The 26,554-nt window shown below is 42.8% G+C and overlaps 1 protein-coding gene across 2 annotated transcripts; it reads right to left on the reverse strand.

The window, feature by feature from the left end:
• Nucleotides 1-250: 250 nt before the first annotated feature.
• FAM47E (family with sequence similarity 47 member E) lies at nt 251-25,215 on the reverse strand. 2 transcript variants are annotated; one of them, XM_059668093.1, is made up of 8 exons: nt 25,056-25,215; nt 22,637-23,006; nt 19,616-19,755; nt 17,315-17,465; nt 14,972-15,157; nt 8,889-9,038; nt 2,735-2,809; nt 251-470 (listed from the first exon to the last, which is right to left on the reverse strand). In XM_059668093.1, exons 1-8 carry the CDS (start codon nt 25,121-25,123, stop codon nt 411-413), a joined length of 1,200 nt encoding a protein of 399 aa, XP_059524076.1. In that variant the 5' UTR covers nt 25,124-25,215; the 3' UTR covers nt 251-410. The 2 variants fall into 2 exon arrangements, with proteins under 2 accessions (XP_059524076.1, XP_059524069.1); XM_059668086.1 differs by having other exon boundaries at nt 2,735-2,812.
• Between the last annotated feature and the right edge of the window lie 1,339 nt (nt 25,216-26,554).

A 26,554-nucleotide genomic window follows, 5' to 3' on the forward strand; every position in this document is an offset into this window, starting at 1 on the left:
AAAGAAAGAATAAAGCAAATATTCACTCAAAACCAAGGAAAATAATACCATACTCTAGGAAAAAGCAATAGAACAATTTTACTTTTATATATAATTTTATTTATGTTTTACAAATAATTGATATAACTATGTTAAATTTACAATGCTACAAATATGTAAGAAGACTATATATGACTATTGATCTCACATTTGGCAAAAATATATAAAATATTGATTAACGAAAGCAGAAGGCCACTGTGAAATGTTCATAAGCATTAGGTATAAAATGTATGGATACCTTTAAGTCAAAGTTGTACATCCATGGTGGGACACTCATCATAAATTTTGCATCTATTCAGTGAGAGAGAAAAATAGCCAAATACTGTATAGTAAATAAAATCTGTCTAATCATCTTCCTAAGCTCTTCTATGTTATTTTCTAGGAGTCTTTTTATAATCACATTCCTTCTTGGTATTTATATTCTCCAGGAACTAAAAAAAAAAAGAAGAAGAAGAAGAAGAAGAAGAAGAAGAAGAAGAAGAAGAAGAAGAAGAAGAAGAAGAAGAAGAAAAGAATGAGAAAAATTTAGATTGGCAAATAAAAATTGTACAGTCCTGCCAAAAACCACAACCATATACCCAAATTTACAATTTCACACTCTATAACATATATCCTCATAGCACTCAAAATCTCATGGTGATAATTAGACAATGATAAATGGTGGGCTTTGGAAAGTAGCTGCACAACATCAGAAATACTTAGATCTAATTTACATTTCTTTGGTACCCAAGCCAGCCCAGCCCAGCCCAGCCCAGCCCACCCCAGCTCAGCATAGCCTTGTGCTGCTCATCCATGCTATTAAAGGCCTGGCTCTTATCTGTGTAGCAGACTTAATGAAGCTTGGGTAATGCACAGAACAGATAACCCAGCAGCAGATACTGGAATGTGTATATACTAGTAAGTATGTATGCTCATATAACATATGTGAATCTGTATGTTATACACAGTGTACATAGACATTATAGGAGTTAAAAGAGAATGAATTTTCATACCTAAGTTTAAATAAGTAATGACAGTTTGTGTGTGTGTATATGTGTGTGTGTCTGTGTATATATTTATATGTATGTGTATATATATATATATAAACTTCAATAGATTCCCTTCTCTCTTTTAGTCAAAATCTTATTGGTAAAGTAGAGAATATAGCATGTAAGAAGAAAAGGCTTGAGTGACAGGTGTTCTCAGAGGACTCAGATGTAGCCAGGAACGTCATCTCTCTTTAGTTACTGCAGCTAAAAGAGGATAGCCAGAGTGTCAGGCATGCTTCCTTTTGCCCAAAATTTAGCTAAATGTTCATATACAGAATGGATGAAACCAACAGGGGACAAATCAGAATGGAAAAAAAAAATGTTTTGCCACTAAGAATGTTAAAATAGAACTATGAATCATTACAACATCAAGAGCAAATAAAGATTATAGAATATATATATATATATATATATATGTAAATATACATCTACATAGATACATAGTCATGGCAAGAGGAATATATATATATATAGAGAGAGAGAGAGAAAGAGAGAGAGAGAGAGAGATTTATATATCACATAATTATACTTATGCTTAAGTATACTTACATATATTATCTAAATATATAATCATATAATTATGTAACTATATAAGCATATTTTATATATCATATATATATACTATTGTGACCTTATATACAGACTAGATAGGTTATTATAAGTGCATAAATGTATATAAGTATATTAAATATATATCATTGATGCTGAAAGCTAGAGGAGAAATTTCACCCTAGCTATGTAACAGAGTCTTTCAGCCCCATCCCTACCTCATCTTCTAGACCTCCCCTCACCTTGCCTGATTTAACTTTGAAATCAGTCTGTATCTGAGCCTGGTAAATATATTTATTTGTCAGTAAGTATAAGCTATTGTTAACTCTTGGGAAAAAAGAAATTCTGTATCCCATTTCCAGGAACTTCGACCATCCAGGCTACATGGCCTCGAAGCCTCTGTGGGCTGTGCACACAGAGGACGCTGGCAAACACGTGACTTATTGCTAGCTCTGCCTCTGGCCGGGCTGGTGCAGACTTCCTGCTAAATGGTCCAACCTCCCACCCCACCCGTTACGTTACGGAGTCTTCCAAGGGGGGCTGCTCCATGTGGGAGGCAGCTGGGCCAGCTCTGCAAGTGAAGGGAGGGAAACTAGACAGGCAAAAGAGAAAATGGGGAAGAGACAGAAGACCTTGGTGGGCCCCAGGAAGTGAACTTTTGCTCTGGTCTGTTTCCCCGTGAGGCCGACAATGAGGATATTGTCAATGCCAACCCCATTTTGTCCTGATACAAGCCACAGCTCTTTGTCCTTAGATAGGGAAGCAAAGAAGCAAAGGAAACTTAAATGCTTCCTAGAGAATTCAGAGTGTTTTAGTAGCAGTCAGAGTTTGCATGGCACATCCCTGCAAGTAGTTCCCTTTTACTTGGTCCCATTAAGGCCAACTCCAAGGCAGGTGCATCAGCAGGGAGACAACACATCTGACAGCAGAAACCAAACTGGCAGAATAAAAAGAGAAAATGCCAAATCCTATCTCTTGGCTCCTGTCTGAGGAAGAGCATCTTAGCTCTTTGTTCCAGGGGCCTGAGTCCTGGTGTTTTGATTCTGTCAGGGTGCTGAAGCCTTCCCATGAACAACGGAGCCCCTCAGCAGGTCTTTCCGAAATGACCCTTTACTCACACTTGGCATCCTGTAGCCCTTCCTTAGAATGAAATCCTTAAAGGCAGCTGGTCCATGAAGTTTTGCAAACTCCTCCTCCTAAAAGAAAGTTCACATTTTAAATTAACAACCAGCAGTCAGAAGCTTGATTTCATACTTGTCCTAATTAGAAGCATCTGACTCTTTATAAAATACCTCAGGTGTGTAGGTTACATTCACAAGTTAAAGAATACAAAGGCTTTCAAAAGATGTACAACTTTCTCTCCTTTCCCTACCCCTTTTCTAACCCTTATATTAAGGATAACTCATACATTTTAGCAATTAGACAATTATTGACCTAAAATGTCTGGAATCTAACCAACTTAAGAATAACAATTGTGATACTATGGTTGACATTATTCACAAAGATATATGTAGCCCTATGTTCAATGCAGCATTATTCACAGTGGCCAAGACATGGAAACAACCAATAAATGATTGGCTAAGGAAGATGTGGTACATATACAATGGGATACTACTCAGCCATAAGAAAAGATGAAATACTGCCACTTGGGACAACATGGATATATCTTCAGTATATCATGCTAAATGAAATAAGCCAGAAAGAAAAAGTCATGAACCATATGATTTCACTCATATGTGGAATATAAAACTGAAAACAACAAGTGAATAAACATGAGAAAACAAACAAAAATTCATAGAACAGACAACAGGGGTCAAATATATGGTGATGGAAGGAGACTTGAGTCTGGGTAGTAAACACAATGCAATAAAAGATTATGTATTATAGAATTATATTTTGAAACTTATAAAATTTTATTAACTAATATCATCCCAATAAATTTAATTTAAATATATATTTGCTTTTCTTCCTATAACTGGCAGAAAGCCCCCCAAATCCCTTGGATTTCCCAAGGTGAAAGGTGAAAGGTGAAAGGTGAAAGGTGAAAGGTTTGTTATTCATAACAAACCCCTTTCAATACAGGGGAGTTTATATTCCTGAGGTGGCTTTTGGTGAGCCCATCGGTAGTCCCATGAAGGGGGCTGGTTGCCAGAAGAACCAGCCATGTGAAGAGAGGGTTGACACGTTCAGCTCCACCTCCCAATGGCCAACCATCAATCATGCCTGTGTAATGAAACCCCAATAAAACCCCAGAAGGATGAGGTTGAGAGAGCTTCCAGGTTGGTAACCATGTGGAGGTTCTGGGAGTGTGGCACACCTAGAGAGGGCATAGAAGCTCCATGCCCACCCCTTCCTACATCCCTTGTCCTATGTATCTCTTCCATGTGGCTGCTCCTAAGTGTGCCCTTTTATAATAAAACTAGAGAGGTAGGAGGAAAAGGCCTACTCTATTTCTCCCGAAGGCTAAGGTATGTCTCTTTGCCTTCCCTTTGCCTTTATCAGCCGCCCTCACTGTTCCTGTCCTGCATGCCTGTGGATGAAGCTATGTGCTTCCCCTCTACCCCCTGTCCTTGTAGCTTTCTGGGGAGGCTTTCTTTAGACTAGGTTCTGAAGGAAAAATGGGTTTGAACGTATCCAAGAAAACTGATGGAAGTGTAAATATACGTAACATGCAGTTTACCCAATGAAAGGCTTTTATGTAAGTAAAGTGTGACATTGCAAATATACGGCTAAATTATTTTGGTATGTAAATTATGAAAATATTATCTCGATTAATTTGGAGAATAAAATTTTGCTATAAACTATAATATTTTGAAAATTGGGTTTGTGAATTATTTCACAAAGTTAATCTTTAATAACAGTACAAATCAATATGGAAGGAACTACGTAACTATTATTGTGACTTCAGAAGTCAGTATTTTTGCTTTGTTTTTTTATGAGGCAGCATTTTAGTATTTTTACATTTTTAGAATATTTTTACATTTGTTGACATTATTACAGGTCCCCCTTTCCCCCTCCCTTGCCCCCCTCTACCTAGTTCATGCCTCACCCAGGTTTTCACCACACTATTGTCTGTGTTCATGGGCTATGCATACACACACACACACACACACACTCTCTCTCTCTCTCTCTCTCTCTCTCTCTCTCTCTCTCTAGAGGCCCAGTGCATGAAATTTGTGCACTGATAGGGTCGCTAGGCCTGGCCAGCGATCAGGGCTGACCAGGGCCTTCCTTCATTCCACGCTGCCCCTTGGTGGTCAGCACATGTCATAGTGAGCAATCGAACTCCGGTTGGTAGAACTCCCGAGGGGACAATTTGCATATTAGCCTTTTATTATATAGGACTAGAGGCCCGGTGCACAAAAATTTGTGCACTCGTGGGGGGGGGGGCTCAGCCCGGCCTGTGCTGTCTCGCAGTCTGGGACCCCTTGGGGGATGACCACCTGCTGGCTTAGGCCCGCTCCCAGGGGAATTGGGCCTAAGCTGGCAGTCAGACATCCCTCTGGCAGCCTGGGAGCCCTTGGGGGATGTCCACTTGCCAGCGGGGAGCAGGCCTAAGCTGCAGTCAGACATCCTTAGAGCTGCTGAGGAGGTGGGAGAGGCTCCCACCACTGCTGTACTGGCAGCTGGCAGCCTGGCTTGTGGCTGAGCAGAGCTTCCCCTGTGGGAGCTCACTGACCACCAGGGGGCAGCTCCTGCATTGAGCATCTGCCCCCTGGTGGTCAGTGTGTGTCATAGTGACCAGTCATTCCCAGTTGTTCTGCTGTTAGGGTCAATTTGCATATTACCCTTTTATTATATAGGAGTGCCTGGTCATCCTGGGTGAGGGGCTGATGGCTGTTTTCAGGCTGGCCACACCCCCTTCAGGGTGGGGGTACCCCCTGGGGTGCCTGGCCATCCTGGGTGAGGGGCTGATGGCTGTTTTCAGGCTGGCCACAGCCCCTTTAGGGTGGGGGTCCCCCCTGGGGTGCCCGGCCAATCTGGGTGAGGGGCTGATGGCAGTTTGCAGGCTGGCCAACCCCCCCAGCGGGACCCTCACCCCATGAGGGTTTGGCCATCCTGGGTGAGGGGCTGATGGCTGTTTTCACGCTGGCCATGGCCCCCAGCCACCCAAGCTCCCAGTGGAGACTGGCTGGAAGAAGGTATCTGGGATTTATTTATCTTCTATAATTGAAACTTTGTTTCCATGAGCGGAGGCCACAGCCGGCTCAGGGCAGGCGAGAAGCTTGGCTTCCTCCATTGCCCCAGCAACCAGGCCTCCTGCTTGCTCCAGCTCCGTGGCTGCCGGCCGCCATCTTGGTTGGGTTAATTTGCATATAGTCGCTCTGATTGGCTGGTTGGCGTGGCTTGGGGTGTAGTGAAGGTATGGTCAATTAGCATCTTTGTTTTTTATTAGTGTAGACTAGAGACCTGGTGCACAAAATTCGTGCACGGGTAGGGTCCCTAGGCCTGGCCAGCGATCAGGACCAATCAGGTTCCCTGCGTCCCTGACCGCACACCACCACTGCGCAGTTCTCCCCCACCTCCCTGCCTCCTCTCCCCTCGCTGCCACCACATGGTTCCCTGCCTCCCTGCCTCCTTCCCCCTTGCCACCTCTGCACCCCGCCACAGCTGCTGGTCGCCTGCCATGTTCTTCACCTCCCCCTGGTGGTCAGTGCACATCATAGCAAGCGATCGAACTCCCATTCTCCTGGTTGAACTTCTGAGGAGACACTTTGACTAATTAGAATCATTTGACTCTTTATAAAATACCTCAGGTGTGTAGGTTACATTCACAAGACCTGCTGAGGGGCTCAGTTGTTCATGGGAAGGCTTCAGCACCCTGACAAAATCAAAACACCAGGACTCAGGCCCCTGGAAGAAAGAGCTAAGATGCTTTTCCTCAGACAGGAGCCAAGAGATAGGATTTGGCATTTTCTCTTTTTATTCTGCCAATTTGGTTTCTGCTGTCAGATGTGTTGTCTCCCTGCTGATGCACCTGCCTTGGGGTTGGCCTTAATGGGACCAAAGTAAAAGGGAACTATATGTAGATAGCCTTTTATAGAGAGAGATGGTAATCTGATACATAAACTGTTTTCCTGAGTTCTGTGAGCTGCTCTAGCAGATGATTGAATCTGAGGAGGGGGCTGTGGGAACCTGTGATGTATTTAGCCAGTTGGTCAGAAGCACATCTGAAATGAGGGCAGTCTCATGGGACTGAGCCCTTAACTTGTGAGATCTGACTTTATCTCCAGATAGATAATGTCAATATTACATTAAATTGTAGGACACCCAGCTGATGTTCAGAGAATCAGAGAATTTCTTGGTCTGTGTGTGGGAGGGGGGGAACTTAACACATTTGGTGACTAGAGTTGAGAGTGGTAGAGGAAGAAACAGAAGTGTTTTTCTTATTCAACAATATATTCACAATTTTTAGATCTTAACTCCAAAAGGCATGGTTATCAAAAAAGACTTGATCCAGTCCCAGTATCTTTGGAGTATTCATGCATTCATTTGGTTTTTCCTTTCATTTATCTGAATTTAAAAATGGGATATGTAAGATTATATCATTGTAATTCAGTTCTTTAAGACCATTTCACCTTCCAAACAAACTTAATCAGTAGCAGTCAAGACTCATGTTACCAGAAAGACAGCAATGTCACCATAGTGAGTGTCCCTTACTAGCACAACCCTGCATCTGTGTCTTGTGAATTGGGGTGCCATAGCCAAGTAGCCCCCCAATTCACAGGTACACAGGTAAATCAATCTTCAGGTTTTACAAAATTGTGACTTATAAAAATCATTATAGAATGACTCTGTTGCTTTAAATCATTTTTGTGTCTAAACTGTCTGATAAACCATCTTTTACTGTAATAGTCCTATCAGCCATATTTCCAAAATTTATATATTACTTCTTTTATTAGATTTTGCTGTCAAAATAAAATATTTTTGGAAAATTATTTGTTTTTAACATTTAGTCTTTAAGAATATATTTTTAAAAAGAGAACTTCTAGATACTTTAAACAAAAAATTTTGTAACTATTCTTTCCTTTAAAATATTTGAGAATGGTTTGTTCTATTTTAAAAATGCAAATGAAATAGTTTTATGTTATGTATTAAATTCACATAAATTTAGATAGGCAGTTCCAAAAACATACATCAAGAAATAGTGCTGTATGCCAAAACCGGTTTGGCTCAGTGGATAGAGCGTCGGCCTGCGGACTGAAAGGTCCCAGGTTTGATTCCGGTCAAGGGCATGTACCTGGGTTGCGGGCACATCCCCAGTAGGAGATGTGCAGGAGGCAGCTGCTCGATGTTTCTTTCTCATCGATGTTTCTAGCTCTCTATCTCTCTCCCTTCCTCTCTGTAAAAAATCAATAAAAATATATTTAAAAAAAAAAGAAATAGTGCTGTATATTATTTACATTATTATCTCACATCTCAAAATAAGAATTTCATGGCCAGTACTAGAAAATATTAAAATGACCATCCTCCTCCAATCTAAAGGAGGCAGCTGATGAGTGATTTATGAATGAATGAGTAGCCAAATTTGTATAGCATTTTACTTTTTCAAAGTGTTTTCACATTGAGATCTGGGAGAAGTTTGGGGTCTATTGAAAAAGGGAAGTGTTTCACACATATTCTCATTGGAGTCCTGCACAAGTGTTGTGTCATCATCTCCAAGTTTTCAGGACTGCAATGAGGATCTTCTTTCCATTAGATACCTGTACACAAGAGATCAGCAGGCAGAGTTTATTTGTAGTAGAATTAGAGCACATTTTTTTGTTTGTGATATCAGCCTTTGTCCTTCTCCTCTCAGCTCCTGCAACTCTGCTGAATTGCATAAAAGAAGTTTCCTGATTGCAATTTTGAAATTCTTTAATATTCATTCACTACAGATTAAAAATTTTTTAAAAAATAGGCCTCACATTGTGTTACTCAAAGAGAACCCATGACATTATATCCATTCTGAGTACTGAGGTGGTCCTACCTGGTCACAACACCCTGTGGACAGCCAAAGTATCCATGAACCCTGGACCAAGCTGGTAGAAGTACAGTGAGTAGTTGCCCCATCTTTGGCGATATATCTGTCCACCATGAAGCCAGGAAATTTCCAGTCTTGCTTATTAGACATTCCCTATCTAATAATTTGGCATTCTCATTGCTGGATTCCCTATGTAAGCTATGAGACTTTCAGAAGCCCCTGCATTAATCAGAGACTCTACCTGCAATATGAGGGTGCAGTTGCACTGATAATGTTTGGTTCAGATGATCCACAGCATACACACATACCTGTTTCTTCTGCTCCTCTCTTAAATTCTCGCCTTTGTGTAAGGCCTTGGGGTCAATCAAAGGTTCATCTGCTCTTTGTCTTTTCCACAGTTTTGGGTGCAGATACCAGGATCCATACCGCATCTTCACGTGCTTTGGTTTAGAAGTATTCTATGGAAAATAACATAATTCCTGGTTCCATTCGTTGTTGGGTTTTTTGTTGTTGTTGTTGTTTTGGTGTTTTTGTGGGGTTTTTTTTTTGGGGGGGGGTGTCATTTTTATAAAAATTTAGCTTATGAAAGCAATTTTGAATTTATTTTGAATTTATGATTTATCCTTGCCAAAGTATTTTATGAAGCTTCAGTTACCTTTGATTTACAAAGGTAACATGAAGAGTTTGAGATTGAGAAAATAATGTGGTGGTTAGACATGGTCTTTGGATTTAGAGAGATCTGGTTTCAAATCCAAATTCCTCCACTTAGCAGATATTAAAGTCGATGGGCAAGTTACTTAAATTCTTCATCTGTAAACTAAGATAGCAGTACCCACACATAGGGTTGTTGGGAAGATCAAAGGAGAGAATTATATAAAGCAGCTAGAAATCATGTAAAAATCACATATTTCACCAAAAGGTAATGACCTTAAACAACCTTCAGTCAACCAAAATGATAAGTTACTAGCCCAACACTGTGCTCAGCCTTGTAAAAATGCTATCCAACACCCATCTCTTGCCTCTTTAGTTAGAAGAAAAAGGAGGGCCCTGGCCATTGTGGCTCAGTTGGTTGAGCATTGTCCTGATTCCCGGTCAGGCACATGCCCAGGTTTCAGGTTGGATCCCCAGTTGGGTGCACACAGGAGGCAAGTGATCAATGTTTCTCTCTCACATCAATGTCTCTCTCTCCCTCTCCTTCTCCCTTCTTCTCTCTTCAAAATAAATAAAAACATATTTTTTTAAAAAAGAAGAAAGAGGAAAACAACTAGATGCCATTCCTTTCTTTCTCCCATTTCTCAGTAGTGCATCTGTTGGTTCAGGCTGGATACTATGGATACAATGGATACAATAACCACATATTGTCTCATCACAAAGGGGCGGCGGGGTCTAATGCTTGGGAGCGACAAAGATGCAAGAAACACAAAGATCCAGCCCTTCGCTCTTCTCACTCACATTTAAACTATGAGGTGGAATGTGTCGGGCATCAAGGGTCCAGCCAGGTGCACCTGTCTAAAGCAGAGAGAATGGAACAGGACAGAGGGAGGGAAATCCCTCTCCTCAGATCTACATTAGCATTGTGATCCCTCCGTTCCAAGCATACTGACCACCTGGCTGTTTCTAGAGCACTCCCTTCATGCTTTCGCCTCAGGGCCTTTGCACGCACTATTCCTTCTGCCATAATGCTTTTTACTCAACACACCCACACGACTTACTCCCTTACCTATTTCATGTGATCTTCTCAGTAGTATACTTCCTGACTACCCAGTTTAAAAATTATAAGCACCTCACAATAGTCCTGTCTTCTTTCCCTGCCTCATTTTTCTCAATAGCACTTATCACCATTTGAAATGCTATATATTTTTCTGATTGTTTATCTCTCCTTTCACCCTCTAAACTGCAAGCCTCTGGGACTATTCTGTGCTACATCCCCCTGGCATCTAGAACAATACTTAGGACACAATAGGTGCTCAATAAGTAATTGTTGAAGTAAAGTCCGATTCCTTAACTTGGCCATTATTGACATTTTGAGCTGGATAATTCTTTGTAGCACCCCCCAAATTGGTATAACCAAAAACATCATCTCCAGACATTGCCAAATACCCCGGGATTGGGGGGCAAAGTCACCTTGGTTGAGATCCACTGAATTAAAGGAAGGAGGGATGGAAAGAGAGAGAAAAGGAAAGGAAGAATTATTGAATCTACACTATGTTATATTCTTGGGTGACTGGTGTTCTTTCAAGACTCAGCACAAGCATAGTATCTTCTATGACGCCTTAACTGTGCTTGGTGAAATTGATTACTTCTTCTATCCTGTACAAACCATGACATCATTTAACTGTAGTTAATCATTTACCTGTTGATCCTACTGGACTCTAAGCTCCTTAAGTGCAGGAGATAGTCCTTCATTTGCTCTGAGCACTTTTTGGCACATAGTAGTAGATGCTAAGAATTATTTTTTGAATGAATGTATAAACAAATGGGTGAATGAATATACTAGGGTAATTCATTCATAGAGGCACATAAGAGGCACAGATGGCTGTGAGAGATTAGCAGTAAGAATAAATTAATGTCAATCAAAGGACCAGGAGAAAACCCATGGAACAAATTGTCATGTAAACTGTGCCTAAAGAGAGATACAAGCATGTAGACATTGGAAGAGGGTAGTTCAGGCAGAGAGAATATTGTGAGCAGAGGTAAGGTAGTGGGAAAGCTCAGAGTTTTAAAGAACACCAAAGAAAAGAGTACTGCATGCCTGAGAGAACATGGGGTAAAAAAAAAATACACATGGGGACTTCCATCTGGAACAGGGTAAACAGATTTACCTTCCCACCTGCAACAAATAAACAAAAAAAACAAACACACACACATACAACCAACACAGTATTTTTTTAAAAATGTGTTTACGACACTGGACATCAAATAATAAAACACCATGATCCCTGAGAGGCAGGAAACCAACAAGATAAACCCCACAATTGACACGGCTCACTGCCTGGATAGTTTGCAGGCCACAGTGCAGGGAGAGCCCAGGAGGAGCCCAGTGGACTTCGAGTTGAGGAGACAGCACTGAAAATCCAGGAAGATGAAGGCAGATAAAGTTTGCAGTCCAGACTGCAAAGAAAGGGAATTCCAGAGGTTTGCACAGAGTGTGTGTGAGAGGAAATTACCAGAGGCCCGGGAAGAAAGCAACCAAAGGGTTAGAGGGAACAGTGCCCAGCACGCATGGGGCAGGGACAGTGCCCACTCCCTCCTGAGAACCTAAGGACTCACAGGACACTGGGTAGAATATACTGGGTCCTGCCTCAGCAGTAGGGAATCAGCCATAGACTGAACATTACTTTGGTCCTTCACAACAGATCTTAAAAGCAAGACCCAAAGGATCAAACTTTCCAAATAGCTTTAACTATACCCTAAGACAGTGGTTCTCTACCTTCCTAATGCCACGACCCTTTCATAAAGTTCCTCATGTTGTGGTGACCCCCAATTTCATTGTTACAAATTGAACATAATTAAAGCATGGCGATTAATCACAAAAACAATATGTAATTATATATGTGTTTTCTGATGGTCTTAGGCGACCCCTGTGAAAGGGTCGTTCGAACCCCAAAGGGGTCGCGACCCACAGGTTGAGAACTGCTGCCCTAAGACAAAACTCAAGTTTATAAGAACACAAAAAATGCCCAGCACCCAAAAAAATAAAATTCATCTACTCAAATATCACCAGGCATGAGGAGAGGCAAGAAAACATAATCCACAATGGGGAAATAAACCAAGGAGTAAAACATATGCAGAAAAAACAAATATAAGGATGACAGAAGATTTCTCATTGGAAACAACTCAACCAAGAAGACAGTGAAGCGACATCTTTAATAGCAACTCACACAGAACCAATAGATATGTTAGAATTAGCAGACAAGGACATTAAAAGAATTATAATTCTGTAAGCTCAAAAGATTAGGTAGAGACACAGAAGACACATATTTTTTTTATTTTTTTTAAATATATTTTTATTGATTTCAGGGAGGAAGGGAGAGGAAGAGGGAGAGAGAGAGGAAAACATCAATGATGAGAGAGAATCATTGATTGGCTGCCTCATGTGCCCTTACCGAGAATTGAACTGTGACCTCTTGGTTCATAGGTCAACACTCAACTACTGAGCCACACTGGCTAGGCCAGAAGATATATATATATATTTTTTAAACCCAAGGTGAACTTCTTAAGATAACAATTATAATGAATGAGATGAAAAATACATTGGCTAGGATTAACAGCAGGTTAGACATAGCAGGAGGGAAATACATTAGATAATTAAAAAATATAACAATAGAAACAGAAAAGATAATAAAAAATTGAACAGAGCAGCAATGAGCTATGAGACAACTTTATGCAGTCTAACAACATGTAATTACAGTCCTGGTGTTACAGAAAACCAGAGAAGAACCAAGCAATGCTTAGAGAGATGGAGTTACATTTATCATTATTATGTACGGGCCCAGAGGAAAATGTCTCTCAAATTCTGGGCGAAATAATACAGGAAGTTTCCTGTATTTATACCATTTTACCTTCGTTGTCTCCCAAATATGGGGTTTTTCCGGTTCCCTTTGCAAGTTCTTAAAGGACCCTATGTGCTGGGGCTTTGAGACCTCAACCAAAAGCTTGTCCTGACACCAGCACTGATAACTTTGTCTGGAGAAGGTTTAATGGTCTCTCTGAAATGGGAATAGTCTCATTTTCCTTATTATTTAAGCCAGCAAGCATTTTCAGAAGCCAGAAATAGCAGGGTTAAAATTTCAAACTGCAGTTTTTATATAAGATGGATCCCTCACTGGGAGTTGGGTTGAGAGACCAACAACTGTTTTTTAAGAAATAACAGTAAAACTTTTTCCAAAATTGATGAAAACTATAAACCCATGGATCAAAGAGACTCAGCAAACCCCAACTACAAGAAATATACACCAAGGTATGTAATGATCACATTACTCAAAAACAGTAACAAAGAGAAAATGTTAAAAGCAGCCAAGGAATAAAACATATCCAGAAAAACAAAGGTAAGGGTGACAGATGATTTCTCATTGGAAACAACTCAACCAAGAAGACAGTGACGTGACATCTTTAAAGTTCTGAAAACAAACCAGCAAACCAAATACTGGGAACCGAGAATAATATAACAACAAAAAGATCTTGAAAAACCTAGGCAGACTAAGGCTGTTTTCAGACAAACGAAAGCTGAAAGAATTCACCACCAGCAGAAGGACCATGTGGAAATAGAGTTTGAACTTTTGCACAGTGACCTTCCATCTGCCAGTCAGAAGTTCAATTTTGGCAATAACCACAGTGGTTTATAAAGAAGAGTTTGTGCAATTATTTAGAAGTACAAGGAATTGAGCAATTTCATTCAGGATAAGCAGGGGTTCAGGCCGCAGGTGTGATGGACATAATTTTTCCAGCCAAAGTTTGCATTTTACCCTTTAGAAAGATGAGAGGAAAATGGAAAAATTTAAAGAGTTGATATCAGTGATGGAATGCGTAGTTTTCATAAACCTTATGCAATAGAGTTAGGGAGAGAAAACATCATGTATGTAAAAATAGGTCAGTCGATTGTGTTAAATTGTAAAGGACAAGGTTAATATGCCCAAAATGTTGGAAATATAGTATAAAAAATGATGTGTAAAATACAGAGAGTAGCTAAAGATAATATATAGTTTTTCACTTTTAGAGAAAGGAACTATCTCCCCACCCCAACTCCCATTTAGGCACTCAAGTCTTTGTTGGATTGGCACATTTGACTTGTGTGTATATTTGCACTAACACATTGTGTAAAAAAGTGGAAAAGCACTTAGGGGCCCACAATACTTCCCTTTGGAACGTAGTGTGTTATTTCCCCTCTCTATTACCTTGTTCTACCTTCACAGGAAGTTGGTATTGGGAAACTGAGCAAGTTATTAATGATCAGGCAAGCATGCGATCAGGAATGATGGTGTGTAGTCAGTTAGACTCCCCTAAAAACTCAAGAATTCTTTGGACATAAAATGAACAGTGTTCATGGTCATTAACTGCAGCATTTTACTGTTGCAATAATAAACATTCATATATATTTCCGCTGACTGGATTTCAACATATAAAACACATGAAGAGATTATCTCAACCTAGAAAACACATAGAATACTAATGACTCTTCAGATATGAACAATAAAGCCAATTGACATGCCTTGATTGTATAACTGACTTTGTTATATGTATTAAATATTCACTCACTTAATAAATATTTATTAAACATTAAAAATATTCAAGAATTCTACTGAAAAAGACTGGTGCCCCTTATAGTACCAGAATTTAAGATTTTAGTAAAACTTTAAATTTGATCTTCAGTCTTCTCCCCTGTTGTAATTACCTTAGGTTCTGGCTCTAGTTCCTGGAAAAATTCTGCTTCCTGCTGTTTCCTGAGCCCGTCTCCCTTCTTTAGTTCCCCAGGAATCTCGCTGAGCTTCATCGGGCGGAGCGTATTATGGCTGACTCCCCTCTCATAGTTAATGTCAAATTGCTTCATGATGTACTCTTCATCAATCCTCGAGCTTCCCTGGAAGAATATCACATTGCACAAGTCAAGGACGGATGGTGAAATGCTCCTTGCTTTCTTCTTTAATCTAAGGGAGGCATTTGACCATGGCTGGAGAAGAGGTAGTTTGGAGAAGGAGAAAATGCTCACTCAGCATTCAGTGAAGACAAGAAGCATAGTTGGCCCTTGAACAACAGGGGAGGGGGCTTAGGGGGGCTGACCTCCAGCACAACTGAAAATCCTATGTAGCTCCTGACTCCCCAAAACCTAACTACCCTTGATATTTGCAGGGAGGGGAGAAGGGTTGGTTCTAAGACAGTGATGGCGAACCTATGACATGCGTGTCAGAGGTGACACGCGAACTCATTTTTTTGGTTGATTTTTCTTTGTTAAATGGCATTTAAATAGATAAAATAAATATCAAAAATATAAGTCTTTGTTTTACTATGGTTGCAAATATAAAAAATTTCTATATGTGACATGGCACCAGAGTTAAGTTAGGGTTTTTCAAAATGCTGACACGCTGAACTCAAAAGGTTCGCCATCACTGCTCTAGGACCTTCCCACCACACCCCTCACACACCCCACAACTCCCCAGCCTATCCCACCCCCTGCAATGCTCAAGTCCCTTCTATAAAATGGTGTGAGTCAGCCCTCCACACCTGGACTCCCAACCATGGCTAGAAAACAGTATGGGCATTTATTTTTTTTAAATCTGCATATAAATGGGCCAGCACAGTTCAAACCATCTTGTTCAAGGGGCCTGGAGGACTTTGCCTTAAGAGAGAATTTAGGACCTGCAAGAAGCAGTGAGTCCCTGAGGGAATGAATGGGCCTGGGGGAAAAGTCAGTCTGTTTGACCAAAGAAATTTCTCCAATCCTTTAGAGCAGTGACAACCCTAGAGGTATTCTCCAGACATATCTAGAAAAGTGTGTGTTCTGCTCTCAGACCCTTATAAGGGAAGCTGCCCCATCAGGGCCCCCGCTGAAGAAGGTGGTTTTAGTCACCCATATTTTGTGCACAGAACAACCCCTTCTGCTGCCTTCCCCGGGCCACAGCCAGTGGGAGTGGAGATGGGTACATAAAGAGTAGCTAATCGGTAGGCTGACCCTTGACCTATGATGTGGCTAAAAAATAGCTTAGATTTGAAGGGCAGCAGAATATACCATTCCAAAATATGCCTCTGGCATAAGAACTATTTTGAGTTGATGGTCTTGAGACTCAGCAGACAAAACAGGAAAAGTTCTGGAACAGGATAGAAGTTACCCTTTTGTAAGAGAAATTTACATTTATAGGGAAATCTCCAGTTGTAAGGGTGTCTCACTCTCTGTACCAGGAAGAGAAGGAAGACTCTAAATCATAAGAAACGCTTATCAATGGAGAAGGCACATACTTAAGTCTGCACAGCAAACCTCACTCTAGTTTACCTACTTTTCCTGGTCATCTCCTTATAACTGGCTCCCCACACACTTCTTTCTTTCGTCTTGTGCTGAAGATAGTATTTAAGCCTGAATTCTAAGCCACCTGGGAGAGTTACTCATTTTTCCTTGGGTATTTCCCATGTATATATGATGTATACGTGTTAATTAACTTCTGCTTATTTTTCTCTTGTTAATCTGAACTTTGTTATAGGAGCCCCAGAGAGAACTTAGAAGACTAAAAGGAAAGTTATATTTTCCTCCTCTACAGACTCAACACAATCCCACTTTAGAAAATATGAATTGGGGAGCACAGAGAGAATGAGGCCATTAGCAACTGAAGCTGATGTTGGGGTGACATTCATAGAGAGGAGCCATGAAATAGAGTCAGGAACATAAAGGGAGGAGTAGCATCAAAACCAGGGTGAAGTAATGATGAAGCAGAAATATAGCAAGCAGAGTCAGTGAGGTAAACAATAACGCATGGAAGGAAAGTATAAGCTAATGCTATGGAGAAAACACCACAGGTGATGTGATGGGGCCCTAGGGAGCATAACTGAGGTAAAGATGAGACCTTGGTCATAAGGGACTGAAAATCAAGCTTGTCACCTATAGAAAACACTTCTATTATAAGTGGTGGGAGAGTCATAAAGATTCCTTTATGACTTTGCATGACTTAGATGATAGCCAAACACTGTTTTTTAATAAAAGTAAGTTTGAATGTGACTTTAAAAGTTGTAAGTATTACTACTAACGTACAATCGAAGCAGCCCAGTCACAGAAGTCTCTCACTGATTTGCGGACATTTTCATAAGGATTAGGACCATCTTTGTGGAGCGAATCCTTTGCACTGGGCTTCTCTTCAGAAAGCGATTGGCGTGGCTTCTTCGACAGAGGAGTCTTCTTGGGACTAAAGACAATGGGATCATCAAATATGATCACTACAATATGAGCCACCATGAATCCAAATGGATTTCAAAAGGTATCATGGGGGAAAGCAGATCATAAAACAAGTATTTCCAACAGTTTCTTGCAAGCTCACACTATTTAAATTTTTCAAAGATTCCATTCCTATTATCAATAACATAAAGAGAATGACATGATTAGTTATAACAATTAAAGCTTATATAGCATTTTACCATTATAAGGTGGTTTTTAAGATTATGAGTACCAGTATTAAGACATGTGTCAGGTAAAAGCGTGAATTGCTATGCTTGGAGTCTGCCACGGCCTCAGACAATCTTGACAAGTAGGAGACATCCTTGACCCTTCTGTTCCTCATCCCTAAAACCTACCCTATTAATAAGTCTGACGGATTTTAGTTCTGTCTTCTCTGGGCTGCTTCAAAAGGCTCCTCACTGGTGTCTCTGAATCTTCTCTTAGGATCCCCAACCCTTAATCTCTAACCTAGTCTCTAAATTGAAGCCAAAATAGTCATTTCAAAATATAAATCTGATCATAATCAGCCACTCTTCATCCTTGATTATACCCTCGTCAATGGCTTCTTTTTAAGAACTGAGATAAATTTACAGACCATAACAACTAGCTAATGGCTCACTGAGGGCCAAGAATTTAAAGATGCTCCCAGGGCTACACTGACCCACAGTTGGAGTCTCCAAGGGGATCCCTTCACATAACGCTGCTCCCTCTTCCCCACCAAGGATCTGAGCAACTTGAAAAATAATACAAATTATTACTGACAGCAGCCCCATTGGAAGACATGGGTTTAGGTCCAAGAGGACTTGCCCACTGAAACCCAGAAATGGGCAGACTGTCCAATCCTGTCCTGAGCAGGGGGATTCCCTCAAGAAGGAAGAAACAGAGGAGAGCTTGCTTCCCAGTGAAAGGGCAGAGCTGAGATAAGTATCCTCAGTTGTTCTCCCCAAATTTACCAGGGGGTACACTGGGCCAGAACAGTAGAGTTCCGGTCACCTTGTGTTTCACCCTCACAAACATGTATAATTTAATACAGTGCATTTTCTCTCGCTCCAGGTAGGTAACTTGTGCAACTAGCAAAGCTCTACATGTCCCTTCCGAACACCCCGACCATGGTTCTGGGCCCTGTCAGTGGTCTGGGTGCCGTTGATGGGTTTCTCCCTAGGACACCTATGCTCTTCAGTGCCTGCAAGTGACACCAGTTAATTTCAAAAGTCAAATGCATATCACACATCTACTTATGTCAAGTATACATATTTCATTGCATTTACATTTTTAATTAAATATAACAAGAGTTGTTTCTGTGGAAATTAAGCTCAGGGCTTTAGAAAGATTCAATGAAGGTGTCATTACTGCTGCGATTTATGCAAAAAAAGAGATGACTTGGAAATCCAAGCAGTAGACTCAAAAAAAAGGCTTCATACTAAATGATAGAATGTGAATGCAGTTATGTTCTAGGGCAACGGTTCTCAACCTGTGGGTCGTGACCCCTTTGGGGGTCCAACGACCCTTTCACAGGGTCGCCTAAATACATCCTGCATATCAGATATTTACATTACGATTCATAACAGCAGCAAAATTACAGTTATGAAGTAGCAACGAAAATAATTTTATGGTTGCAGGTCACCACAACATGAGAAACTATATTAAAGGGTCGCGGCATTAGGAAGGTTGAGAACCACTCTTCTAGGGTAAAATAAGGTGCTTTAAGTACTTAAGTGTCATCTTTTACAATTTCCCATATTAACTTTTTTTGGGGGTGGGGGGTGGCTATCCAATTAACTATTGGTCCCAATCATGTGACTAAAAGGGCTTCTGCCATAAATAACTCAATGAGCCATTTTGGGCCAATTAATCAGGCTGTCTGCAGTGTATCTCTTCTCCAGCAGCTCTTACCGAGTCATGTGGACACGCTGATGTTTGCTTCATTGCTGGCTAATTAACATCCATTAATTAAAAAACCACTGTTTAGAACAGGACTCAAGGTTCCTTTCCCTCATTCTTGGCAACTTAGTTACTTTTGCTTCTCTAAATTATTCTAAAAATGAGGGGCTTTGAGAAGGACACTCCTAGAATGCTTCATCAGGTGACAGGAATACGCGAGGGGTTTAGAACAATACTTACAGCCCCAGGGAGGCTCGGGTGGAACGTTTTTCAAGCAGTTTTGTGGGTCCCTTGGTTTTTTTCTCAACACCCTCACAATGAGCCCACGCGTCCTCCAGTTTCTTGTCAGGATCCAGCACTTGCAGCACCCTTTTTAAGAGCTACACACAGAAAACAGTTTTGGTGGAAAGAAAAATGTGCTGAGAACGGGGCCCCTTGATTCTAAAACAGAACGGCCCTTTGCTTTTCCTTTCTAATCAGTCAAAGCACTCCCTGGTTTCGGTGCAGATCCTGTGCTGGGTGCTAGGTGAACCTCCATCCCCTAGACCAGTGGTCAGCAAACTCATTAGTCAACAGAGCCAAATATCAACAGTACGACAATTGAAATTTCTTTTGAGAGCCAAATTTTTTAAACTTAAACTATTTAGGTAGGTACATTGTTATTAACTTAATTATGGCACTCCTAAGGCTTAGGAAGAGCCACACTCAAAGGGCCAAAGAGCCGCATGTGGCTCACGAGCCGCAGTTTGCCGACCATGGCCCTAGACATTAGGTAGGCAGTCCATAGACCAAAATTCCATCCCCTCTAGGTGGAATGGTCTGCCCAGGTCCCCATCTGCCCCTCTGAGTATTTCTAAAGAATGTCTGTGGTTTTTGACTGTCCAGCATCCATTCTTCCTCCTACGAATGACAGTATCTCGATTTTTCTTTGGAGATCCATCTCTCTTTCCACTCTCAGATCGAATGGTCTGAACTGGCCTGACCCCATTCTCACTTCACAGGCAGGCCAATCCCATCTGGACCAACCCACACTGGTTTTAACGGGCACATAACCCAAGTTGGACCCACAGGAATTAAGATATGGAATTTTGCTGAGCCTGTGCAAAAATAAATGCTCTATTTTTTCTGGATAGAATTTAAATCTAGAGCTGCTGATGGTCATCACAGCACCATAAAAAGAGATCTGGCCTCAAAAAAAAAAAAAAAAAAGCCAACACACCTAGTTGGCAGGTCAAACATGGAAATAAGGGCACAATCCCATGAGCCATCTGAGGGTATATGAAAACAGTCTGTTTGCCAGGACTCAGAAGCTCTGGCTTGCAGGAGGCAGTGCAGGAAAGCCTTGGGTGGAAAATAATTGGTTAGAAATTCCAGGTGTCCTTTCTATAGACTTCTCTGCCATGGATCATTCATTCATTTATTCATTCACTATGCACAGACATTTACTTAGTGTCTACCATTTGTCAAGTATTGGTAGTACACAGTAGAAGACACAAAGTCATTGCCCTGCAGAGCTTTTATTCTAGTGAGGAGCCCAGTGGAGACAAGTGCTATCCTATATAATAAAAGCCTAATATGCTAAGTGTCCGGTTGTCTGGTCAGCCATTCAACCAAAGCGTAATATGCTAATGATATGCTAAGGCCACTCAACAGCTCACTATGACATGCACTGACCACCAGGGGCCAGTCAACTGGTAGGTTAGCTTGCTGCTGGGGTCCGGCCGATAGGGACTGAGCAAGATGGGCCAGACACGCCCTGGAGCCCTCCTGAAGTCCCTCCCCGGCTGGCCAACCTCCCGTGTCCCTCCCTGGCCTCAATTGTGCACCGGTGGGGTCCCTTGGCCTGGCCTGAGCCCTCTTGAAATCAGGGACCCCTCAGGGATGTCGGAGAGCCAGTTTTTGCCCAATCCCAGGCTGAGGCCGAGGGACCCCACTGGTGCACAAATTCGTGCACTGGGCCTCTAGTGTTGAATAATAGGTCGTGGTAAGGACTAGAGCATGAGGGTGGAAGGGAAATGTTATTTTATACAGTCTAAGTAGGAGGCATTCCAGCAAAGATCTGAAAGAAGTGAGGGAGTGAGCTAGGCCAGTGGTCGGCAAACCGCAGCTCACGAGCCACATGCGGCTCTTTGGCCCCTTGAGTGTGGCTCTTCCACAAAATACCACGTGAGGGTGCACACGTGCAGTGCGATTGAAACTTCGTGGCCCATGCACAGAAGCCGGTTTTCAGCCTGGGTGAGCCTATTTTGAAGAAGTGGAGTTAGAAGAAGTGGGGGTACGTTTGCTGAAGTTGACCCCTCAGATTGAGGACGTTTTTAGCAAAGGCCAGCTTAGGAGTACCCTAATTAAGTTAATAACAATGTACCGACCTATATAGTTTAAGTTTAAAAAATTTGGCTCTCAAAAGAAATTTCAGTCGTTGTACTATTGATATTTGACTAATGAGTTTGCCGACCACTGAGCTAGGCAGACATGCGAGGCAAGTGTCCCAGACACAGGAACAGAGATCTGAATTGGAAATGTTTGTAATGTTCACAGACAGAGCAGGCAGGGGCCGGAGTGGCTGCACCGGTGAGAGCAGAGCAGTAGGCGGCCAGGTTGGAGGGGACAACTGTAATATTTTCAACAATAAAGATACACTTTAAAAAATGCTAATGTGGTAGTTTAGGACTTTCTACATTAAGATGCCAATCTGCGACATCTAATGAAAACCAATGAAGATTTTAAGAAAAAAACACAAAAAACTAGAGACACATGCTGAGGATTATGGAGCTGCCGCCCACCCCTAGACTGACAATTTGGTGAATTTTCCCTGTGACCTTTCTGGTTCTCATATGCCTTATACCTATCAGTTAGTAAATACTTACGGACACCTCCCAAGACCAGGTTTAAGTGACAGGAGTAAGACTGAACGATCCCACCACCCCCATCACATTCCTCCCCAGAAAAGTCCCAGGCAAAGTAGACTGGTAGAACCTTCCAGGGAAAAGAAGTCTCATGGTCCCAGCTGCTGGACTGTGATAAGTTGTGCAGCCTCGCTGGAAGCAAAGGGAAGTGCTGCTGAAGGGAGGCTGCTCCAAGCCCCATGAAAACTCTCACCCTGGGAGACACTCCTCGTCCTCTCCTCCTTATAAGCTGTCATACCCCAGGGGGAACGCCCCAGCTTTCTAAGGAGAATTCTTTCTAGCGTTCCCCCCCCCGCCCCCCCCCCCACCTCCCCACCTCGTGAAGGCCCTCCCACACCCGGGGACAGGCGATCACCTCCAGAGGCAAGCTTTCCTCCAGGTCGGGGTAGCGAGCCAGGGGATGCCGGGTCAGCTGGGCTTCGATTTCCTCCAGGAATGCCTTCCGGGCCTGCTGGGCTGCCGAGAGCCTGGAACACAGGGCTGCGCCCGTGGGCAGGTAGCACGGCCTCTTTGTCGGGGGAGGTCGGGGACCTCTGCTATACCTCTGGGGGGCAGGATGCTCTGGAAGACCCCGAGTGATCATATTCTCACAAGAAGGGCAGCCGTTCCTGAAGTCATCCAGTCCCTTTTTCACAAATATCCACCGTTGGGTGTTCATGAAGGTGGGACGTAACTGCCTGTTCTCATCCTTCGTGGAAAACTGGGAAGGCAAATTCTCTTTACACCTGAAAGAGAACATGCTCGGTATATGGAACCACAAGGACCGGGTGGGAGAAGGCTGAGTTAATCACACTCCTAAGTTCATGGCCCGTTGTCACTGGTCTGTGTACGGTCCCTCTCCTGTTTTCCTTATTCTATGTAATCCCCGTATCCCACTCTCTTTTTATATATATAAACCTGGATCCCAGTGACAACTTGCCACTAACTAGCTGAATGACCTTGGCATTTCGTTTAACCTATATTATCTTAGGTATCAACATCCTGAAAAGAACAATATCAGAGATATGGAGAACAAATTAATGGTTGCCAAGGGAGCCCCTTTAGTTGCGCTACCCCTTTAAATCATCATTCCTTTCCCCACCCCAACCCTTTTGCAACCACTAATTCAGTGGTTCTCAACCTGTGGGTCGCGACCCCTTTGGGGGTCAAACAACCCTTTCACAGGGGTCATCTAAGACCATCGGAAAACACATGTATGATTACATATTGTTTTTGTGATTAATCACTATGCTTTAATTATGTTCAATTTGTAACCATGAAAATACATCCTACATATCAGATATTTACATTATGATTCATAACAGTAGCAAAATTACAGTTATGAAGTAGCAACGAAAATAATTTTATGGTTGGGGGTCACCACAACATGAGGAATTGTATTAAAGGGTCGCGGCATTAGGAAGGTTGAGAACCACTGCACTAATTCCTTGAGATGAGAAAACAGTTGTGTATCTTGATGTGTACATATGACAACATTTTACAGAACTATACGCACAGGAATGCAAGTAAAAACTGGTAAAATCTGAGTAAGGTTTATAGTCTAATTAATACATTGTGTCAATGTAGATTTCCCCCTTTGCCACTGTATTATAGTTATGTAAGAAGGAACCACTAGAAGCAGCTGGGGGAATGGTACCTGGGACCTCTGCACTGTTTTTGCAACTTCTTGTGAGTCTATCATTACTTTAACGCAAAAGGTTTGTCAATAAAAAAGAAGGGAAAAAGTTTGAAAATGGGTGATAAAGGGAATTCCCAACGAGCTTATAATTGCTACCACGTGTCCAGTGCATACCTCCAATCAGTCAGTAACTGCTTCACCTGTATTCTGTCAGTTACTCCTCACAACAATCCTATACAACTGATTGTGCTGATTGTCTGTTCTATTTTTTAAATATATTTTATTGATTTTTTTACAGAGAGGAAGGGAGAGGGATAGTTAGAAACATTCATGAGAAACATCCATCAGCTGCCTCCTGCACGCCCCCTACCGGGGATGTGCCCGCAACCAAGGCACATGCCCTTGACCAGAATCGGACCCTTCTGCCTGCAGGCCGATGCTCTATCCACTGAGCCAAACCGGTTAGGGCTGATTGTCCCTGTTTTACAGTCAAAACTGAGCCCAGAAGGAGCAAGGAGCTCGCCTAAGGCCACCTTGCAAGCCAGAGGGGCACTGGCCCTGGACTCCAGCCTTTCCGATTCTAGATTTGGGGATCTTTACCCACGTCGCCCAGCCCCCAAAAGCGCAGAATTCCATTCTCATAAGCTCAAGGAATCAGCAAAGGAAAAAAGCCCTGGCTTCTGCCCGGTGGCTAAGACACCACGCCCTCAGAATGGCAGCGGACCGCCCTAGGACCCGAGGCTGTCCCCAAACCCAGGCGCAGCTCGCCCCCGGGTGGCGCACGGCTCCAGGCGCAGCCGAGCTCCCGCGGGGCGCGGAGTCCAGGTGGCTGCCTCGGAGAAGGGTGCGCCTGCACTAAACCAGGCTCCACAAAGGACTCTGTGGCCATCAGGTTCCCATCTGGGATTGGTATTTTAATCTGCATTCCCTGGGGGTTGAAGGCTAATAGGGAAAAAAGTGTCCTTTGCGATAAACAGCGTCGAGCGCTGATTATTTTATATTATAATCATTTATGTGCTGGGAACCTTGAAGAGGAGAGGCAGGCCGGCCTGCAGCCCAGCTCCGAGTGGCCCTCCGCCACCCCCCACCCCAGCCCCGGCCCTGGCCCCGGCCCAGCCCCGGCAAGAGCGGATTCCAGGCGCCCCCACGCGCTTACCAGGGCCTGCCATTCATGCCGACCCTGGTCAGCGGAGTAGGCCTGAACAGTCGCCTGCGGTCAGCCATCGTCGCGCTCTGCTTCGCGGTGACCGCTGAGCCCTTGGCGTTAGAGTCGTCTGGTTCTGGGGTCGCTAGGAGACCGCACAATAGCTACGCCGGGTTCGGATTCCAGAAGCGCGAGCTGCCCGGGCGCCCCTCCCCCTCCCCTCGAAGCCGCTTCTCCCGAATCAGGGCCCTGCACGCTCCACCCCCACCCTCACCCTCACCCCCACTCCCCCTCCCCTCGCACCCTGGGGTCTCCGAGGCCCGAGTGTGGGGGACCGCGTCGAGGGAAGGGAGAGGACCAGGTCCTTGATTTCATTATGTTTTAACCTGTTGGGAAGGCGTTTTCATCTTCCCTGTAGCTGGGCCAGGTCTATTTTGCTCACTACCTTTTCAAAAAATGTTTCTTGAAGGAAAGAAAAGAAGGCAGCTGGAGAGAGAGCAAGAGAAACCGGACAGAGAGGGAAAGAAATAGACCCATGTCTCATGGTGAGAAGGCCTTTTAGCCTGAAATGCTTTCCAGAGGCCTTGGAACTGCCTGGGCGCGCAGCCTCTGCCATGGTGGGCTGCGCACGGCTTCGTCACCTGCCGATTTCCCGACTCCATTCCAGCCCGAGTGTTACCTGATTCTTTGGCCTTGACCCACTTCCAGCAGTGAGTTACCCTATCAGTTGGCCCTGGTAGGCAGATGCCCATGTACATATGGGTTGCACGAGTATCCTTTGGTTTTGCTCATTTCTCTTGCTACTTCTGGGGTGTTTCTGATTTAAACATCAAGCATTGCTTCCAGAGAAAATAGCAGCAAAGCATTCTCCTGTCTCAAAATTATTGCAGTCGTTAAAATTTAATGGTGAAATCGTGTCTGTTATGGGAGAATAATTTTTGTAGTCATTTAAAGATGTCTTCTGATTTTCAGACTATTTGGCAATAAATTAGTTCCACCTTTGGGAAGCCATCGACTATCTGGATCAGTGGTTCTCAACCTTGGCTGCACATTAGAATCACCTGGGAATCTTTTTAAAATCCTGATTTCTGGGCCTCATCTTCCGGAAATTCTGTTTCTTTGTTACTGATGTTGTGGCCCCACCCCATAACAAAGAAACAGAATTTCCGGAGGATGAGGCCCAGAAATCAGGATTTTAAAAAGATCCCCAGGTGATTCTAATGTGCAATCAAGGTTGAGAACCACTGATCTGGATAGTATGAAAGGTGTCCTGAGTGGTATTAGTTCCAGCAGCTTCACCTGTGTGTGTTTAGCTGCCTTCTCTGCACACAATGGAGAGGCCTGGAGTCCCGCTGCCTTAGGTGAACCCTCGCTCTGCCACTTAATAATGATGTACTCCTGGGCACGGTTACTTAAACGTTTATAAGCTTCATTGATTTCTTACTGTGAAAGTGGGAGAAATAATAGTTATTGGGGGATTCAATGAGATAATAAATGTAAAGCACTTAAAA

The sequence above is a fragment of the Myotis daubentonii genome, chromosome 1 (assembly GCF_963259705.1).
Source record: "Myotis daubentonii chromosome 1, mMyoDau2.1, whole genome shotgun sequence".
Lineage (NCBI taxonomy): Eukaryota > Metazoa > Chordata > Mammalia > Chiroptera > Vespertilionidae > Myotis > Myotis daubentonii.

Bases quoted from the DNA above. Each gene is read 5' to 3' on its own strand.
- FAM47E (XM_059668086.1), bottom strand. From the start codon at position 25,123: ATGGCTGACCGCAGGCGACTGTTCAGGCCTACTCCGCTGACCAGGGTC. The intron at 15,158-17,314 runs GTACGTTAGTAG...ATATTCTTCCAG, and splicing joins GTGACTGGGCTGCTTCGATT to GGAAGCTCGAGGATTGATGA. The intron at 9,039-14,971 runs GTAATTACAACA...TATTTTCCATAG, and splicing joins AACTAGAGCCAGAACCTAAG to AATACTTCTAAACCAAAGCA.